Here is a 6295-nt window from a genome sequence, read left to right on the forward strand (position 1 = left end):
GGGGGGGGGCTGGGGGGGGGGGGGGTGTTCTGTAGTCCAGCAGGGGAGAAATCAGGCAAGGCTGACAACACTGCTTTAGATTTTAATGCAGCTGAATCAGCATTGTCACCCAACTACAGGAAGTTAGGAGCTCATTGGATTCTCGCAGGATCAACATGATTTTTTTTTCTATTCTTGGAGTGTTTTTAAAGAGCCAGAACATTGTTGGGGAGTGTGTATTGTAGTATGTGTATATATGTATACACAGTGGTACCTCGATTCACGAACGCCTCTGTTCGCGAACAATTCGGTTCGTGAACACGAAGTCCGGCGAAATTTTGCTTCCGTTCACTAACTCCGCATCGGGTGACGAACACAACCGCAGCCATCTTCCCCGATGTTACACATGGTCATGGCTTCCTCTAGTTGAGATTGCGGTCTGATCACAGTTTGATTCGCTTCGCGACTAGAATCGTGGAACGAATTAAGTTCGTGAACCGAGGTACCACTGTGTGTGTGTATATATATATACTGTATAAATATCTCTCTCCCCCTCTCTCTTGTTACTAATCAGCCTCGGTAGTCCAATGTAGCAGCGCTATTCAGGCTGAATATAACCTATTGACTATTTGTTACAGTTTGGATTAGCCTGCTGATTCAGGTTCTGTTTTCAGACTTGGAAAAGGATAACTGTGTATGCGATTTCTCTTTCAGGTCAGAGTGACTCAGGGGAAGGAGCCGACACATTTACTCTGCTTGTTCAAAGACAAACCGCTAATTATATACAAAGAAGGCACCTCGCGTAAGGGCGGACAGGCACCTCCGAGCGCCGTGCGACTATTCCAGATCCGCAGGAATTTTTCCTTCATCACTCGGATTGTGGAGGTAACAACGACTGAGACTTTTCACTCTACAAATTATAATAAAGCAAGTGACTAGTCGGTGTTGAAGTGTGACCAGCCAGTTATGGTTGGGGTTTGGTGGGTTCTATCACCTGCTGCATTTCTTATATCTCTTGGGGCCTCCCACTGTGAGATCTTTCCACTGATGACTCTTTATCTGCCGTCTGATTAAGCCAAGCTATCTATCTATCTATCTATCTATCTATCTATCTATCCATCCTATATCTATCTATCTATCTATCTATCTATCTATCTATCTATCTATCTATCTATCTATCTATCTATCAGGGATGTTCAGATACCAGTGCCGATACTTGGCATTTTCATGAGAACTACCAGGGTTGCAGGGTTGCAGCCGGGACCTGGCTCTGGTGCTCCACCACTGTCCTGAAATCATTAGTCTGTATTGTTTTAGAAAAACTGTCACATGACAATAAATGAAAATGTATCAGTAATTGGTATCTGTGAGTACTTGGACAAGTATCAGTACTTGTACATGCAAAAATGGTATCGCTGCATCCCTAATATATATTTATAAAAAAATAAATCATACATTACAACAGAGATGTACAAATCCCAGGAGCTCCGTGTGCTCCTTACACATGACAGCGGCCTCCTCACTTTTGCATTTTTCTCTAGTCTAGTCTTGGAACTGGAAAAGTATCTGTACTTGTACTTGTACCGAGTATGGTACTTGGTATCGGTGCATCCCTAATATTTATCATATCTCATTATTTATCTTCTCGTTGATAAGAGTCACAGATTCTCTTGGAATGGTTTCTGTGCTCCAGTTTTCAGACGCGACCATGAACATGTTCCTCTGACACTCTGTTTGTAGGTGGAAGCAGATGCATCTTTGCTGAATTCCAATGATGTGTTTGTCTTGAAACTGAAGAACAATTCCGGCTATCAGTGGGTGGGAAAGGGAGCGTGCGGAGAAGAGGAGAAAGCAGCAGGCTATATATCTGGGGTCCTGAAATGCAAAACTACGAGGATTGCAGAGGGACAGGAACCAGGTTTGTATGATTCCACATGTACTGTATATAAAAGTGTTTTTCTTATCTAAAGGGAACCTATCCACTTTTTAAGATACTGTTTTCAGGATGAGTAAAACTATTTGCCCAAACCTGAGCTCTGAATGAATCGGGCCAGTCTGTAAATTTATTACGTCCATTTTATCTGAATGAATAGAGTGCATCTGTAATTGGTCCGGTCCATTCACCAATACATGCCAATCCAATCTGCTGGGCAAGCCAATCTGCTCTGTGGACTAGTGTTGGGGTCTTTTGGAACCCTTACCACTCCACTCCCCTTCTATAACCCACCAACCTCTGGTCTAACTGCACCAAATCCATTTGTGATTCCGCTAAAACTTAGTAAACTTAGCCCTTTTCTTAGCTCAAGAAGTTCCGTTCCTGCTAAATATACTCTTTGCACCTGTATACATTAGAAGACTGACCCTCCTCTAGGGTGGGACATTGGGACTTTACCAAATATTTTACTTTATCAAATTCTCCAGCAGTGGCTGCACACAGTTGTAGCAGCAAATGGCAATCCAACTGATATATCCTTGTCCCCCAGGCAGATTCACTTTATCGGATCCTTGACAATGGCAGTCATGTCCTTGGATGTCTTTTAAAGGCTATATTATAGGATCTTGGTGTGGAGGGTTGGATATCCAAAAAGGTAGCAGTAGTTCTGGATGGATGCTTAGACTTCCCATGCACACATCAGGCTGAAGTAGCTTCCATTACAATAGCGGTTCCTATGTCCTCTCTGTACCAGGTTGGGGAGGTGTTGGTGGAAGTTCCTGTGGTATTCCCAGCTCTCACTTCCTTAGCAGGAATTGCATGGGTTAAATCAGATTCAGTAGCTCTCACTTTTAGTCCCAGAGGGCTTAGCCCACAGGGCCTGGATCACACCTAGGATCTTCAATACAGGTCACAGCCTGTGGGCAATGATCCTTCCAGATGCCTGCTCTGGAAATGTAAAACTGTTCCCCCGGTACCACTTTACCTCCGACCAGCCATTAGCTCGCACCCCAAACTAAGCTTAAAAAAACTAAACATACCGGTATCTAAGAGATCAAAATATTCACCTTGATCAGTGCCCATATGGTGCAACTGTAGTAGGGTGGAGCTCCTTGTTAGGACTCCCTGTGTTAATGTTATGTCACTCATGTTAGGGAGGAATTGATCAAAACTGGAGCAGACAAAATCTGGAGCAGCTGTGCATGGCAACCAATCAGCTTCTCCCTTCAGTTTGTTCAGTTAAGATTTGAAAATGAAAGAGAGAAGCTGATTGGTTGCCATGCACAGGGAGCAAAGCTGAACCCTTAGATGGGATTGAATGGGAGAAACGTATATGACAAAATATCAGTGTCATGAGCACCGCAGCACCCAACAATGGGACCCAAAATATAAGTGAACTCTGATGTAGTTGTTGCATTTTGCCACAATATAAAAAAAGAAGACGTCGGAAACCTTTGACCCGGTGTTTATCCTGCCAACTACGACAAAATCTGTAAATGCCTCCCAGAAAAACAAGTACAGGCCAAAACTTCTAGGGAACGCATCCAAGGTCAACAGTTAGTGATGAAGTATTGTTGTTAGGGTGACACCCCTGGCAGGTGACACGAGTCTAAGTACCAGCCGGTGTTCACCAGAGCTCCTGATGGTGGAGATCGGCTTGGCTGCTTGCTGCTTGCTGGTACCAGGTTGCGATCCCCAGGATTGCTCTGCCAAGGGATGAATAAGAACAGGAGGGCCCCAATGAGGAGACATTAGTCAGATCCAGGCAGAGTTCAAGGCAGGCGGCTAGCAGAGGGTGGTCAGGGGGTCCCAGGTCAGGAACGATTAATCAGAGGATAAACACAGGAGACAAGAGCAAAGTCGGGTCCAGGCAGAAGATCAGGACGGGCAGCAAGCGAAGAAGGGTCAGGAGGTCCGGGTCAGCAATGAGAAAACAGCAGAAGTATAAGCTCTTTCACAAACGGGAAGCTGGCAAAAAGACACGGCGCCAGCACCTTGCAGAGCTAGTGCTTAAATACCCTCAGACAGGACACGCTCAGCCTCAGGGTACACTGGAAGTCCTGGTCTGGAATCTTCTACTATTACTAACCATACTGGACTCTGTGAGATCCATTAGTAGCGGATCTTCTGGAAGTCCTGGCTGGGATTCTCAGAGGAGAACAGTAAACCCTGACAGGTACTCTGAGCTTACCATAACAATTGTACGTTGTATTGGGATATATTGCCATTCGGAGGATGTCCCTTTGTTTCTTGTCCAGGTGACCACATAGGAAATGAGAGTAAATCTTCCCAACAGAGGAAGAAACATCATTAAAAAAATTATCTTTCCCTGTGTTCATAAAATGTTTCGGTTGGAGTTCTACCTCAAAGTATAACACACAATTTTGCATCTTTCTACCCTTTTTTGACAGACGAGTTCATGAGTGCCTTGGGTGGTAAAAAGGCATATCAGACCTCACCTCTGTTGGTCTCCCAGCTGGATGATCACCCACCTCGGCTATTTGGCTGCTCCAATAAGAGTGGGAGATTTGTGGTAAGTCGGCGGTCTTAAAGTAAACCTTTGCTACATTTTTATAGCTTTGGATAGAGTGGGGCCGAGTTAAAATTTCTGTCTGTGGCCTCATTGAGGCGATTGTGGGGAGCTGTTTTTACTAGACATGTGCAATTCGTTTAGTTCCGAATCAAAATTTGAACGGATTTTCGGACATTCATGCACATCCGCATTTCTGAATCCCAATGCATCCGAATGCGTCCAAATCCGTATTTCCGTTTCCGAATTTCGGATCCTGTCCGAATTTAGTTAAAAAACTGAATGGGACATGTGACTTTTCTGGCCAATCAGATGTGTTTTTCGGTTTAATTTATCCGAATGGGTCTGAACGCGAATTTCGTTACGGCAACATGGGAGCCATATACAGTATATACGTATAATACTAAAGCTGAGGCTCCTAGACCCGAATGGCATTTGGGATCCAAATTGCATTTGGGAGCTCCTGAAGAATGCCATTTGGGTCTGGGAGCCTCAGCTTTAGTATTATATTTATATGGATCCCAGACCCGAATGACATTAGTGATTCGAATTTCCGAAGTGCATTGGGTAGCTCCCGAATGTCATTCGGGTCTGGGAGCCATATACATATAATACTAAAGCTGAGGCTCTCAGACCCAAATGGCATTCTGGAGCTCCCAAATGCAATTCAATTCTGAAATTTGGATCCCAAATGCCATTCGGGTCTGGGAGCCTCAGCTTTAGTAATAATATCTGTATATCGTTTTCTGTTGTATTAGTAACGAATATTCGTGAACTCATCCAAAACTAACGAAAATTTGGATTTCGTCCCAATCCGAAACCCGAACCGAATTGAATTTCGGATACAAATTCCGAAAAAACTAAATTTCAGAAGCGAACCGAATTTTTCCGCAGCTTACATGTCTAGTTTTTACTGAGTTCTAAATGTTCCTCACTCTACTAAAAATGTGTTTATGTCTGTGGTAACATTGGAGAGATTTCCCCTATAGGATAATAGCCAACAATAAAAAAAAAGCTTGACAGGGACTGTAAACCATTCCCACTTTATTCAAAACCAAATACAGTAAACTCCCCGTTACTGGTTGCTTGAGATTTACTATTAAAAATAGGTCTAACTACTGCTATACCCCATACTATACCATATCATAACATAAACTCTGTATTGACTTCATGTTAATATTGACATGCAGTCATCAAAAGCAAATTAAGACAAATAGACACACGATCGTTTCCACGATAATACGTGCCGCAGATCAGCAGAACGTTGAGTACACAGGGGATTTTTTTTTCTGGTCAGATGAGAGTTCTGGTTAGTTGAATACCGGGTAACAGAGAGTTTACTGTAAAAGGCTTTGGCTGGAACTTTAACCAGGAATTGAAAAAACATTATCTAACTTGGGCCGTTCATTTCTAGATCGAGGAAGTACCTGGAGAATTCACACAGGATGATTTAGCAGAAGATGATGTTATGCTGCTGGACTCCTGGGAACAGGTAGAAGAACAAAGTGTATTTATGTAGAAAACAGATTTGCATTTTACATGCGGTCATTTGCATACATTGCGTCTTTCATTACAGTACAAGAGTTTGATATTATTGATCTGTAAAAGATATCAGGTTCCATGGAAAGTGACATAGTCCACACCAAACTTAGCCAATAGGCAGCAGGAAAAGAAGCATCTGTACGATGCCACCCACTCATGTCCAGCATAGCTCCATGTTTGCCCTATTGGCTAGCGAGACCAAGGACCAACAAGGAGAGGGTGGACCCATGTTCCAGCTACAAGAACCACATTTGCATAAAAATTCCTGATAGTTTTCAACAAGGCTTCTGGTGAATTTCAAATAAAACGTG

General features: G+C 43.4%; 1 protein-coding gene across 1 annotated transcript in view; it reads left to right on the plus strand.

Annotated features, from left to right (window-relative positions):
* LOC108799243 (adseverin-like) overlaps nt 1-5970 on the plus strand; it is an 85906-nt gene extending 79936 nt beyond the window's left edge. Inside the window, exons 11-14 of the mRNA XM_018571078.1 lie at nt 694-864; nt 1720-1897; nt 4324-4445; nt 5857-5970. Coding sequence (XP_018426580.1) covers nt 694-864; nt 1720-1897; nt 4324-4445; nt 5857-5961 — 576 coding nt within the window. The 3' untranslated portion in view covers nt 5962-5970. The remainder of the gene's footprint in view (nt 1-693; nt 865-1719; nt 1898-4323; nt 4446-5856) is intronic.
* Nucleotides 5971-6295: the final 325 nt, after the last annotated feature.

Source organism: Nanorana parkeri, unplaced genomic scaffold (genome assembly GCF_000935625.1).
Source record: "Nanorana parkeri isolate BGI_ZX_2015 unplaced genomic scaffold, ASM93562v1 scaffold1667, whole genome shotgun sequence".
In the NCBI taxonomy this organism is placed as follows: Eukaryota; Metazoa; Chordata; class Amphibia; order Anura; family Dicroglossidae; genus Nanorana; species Nanorana parkeri.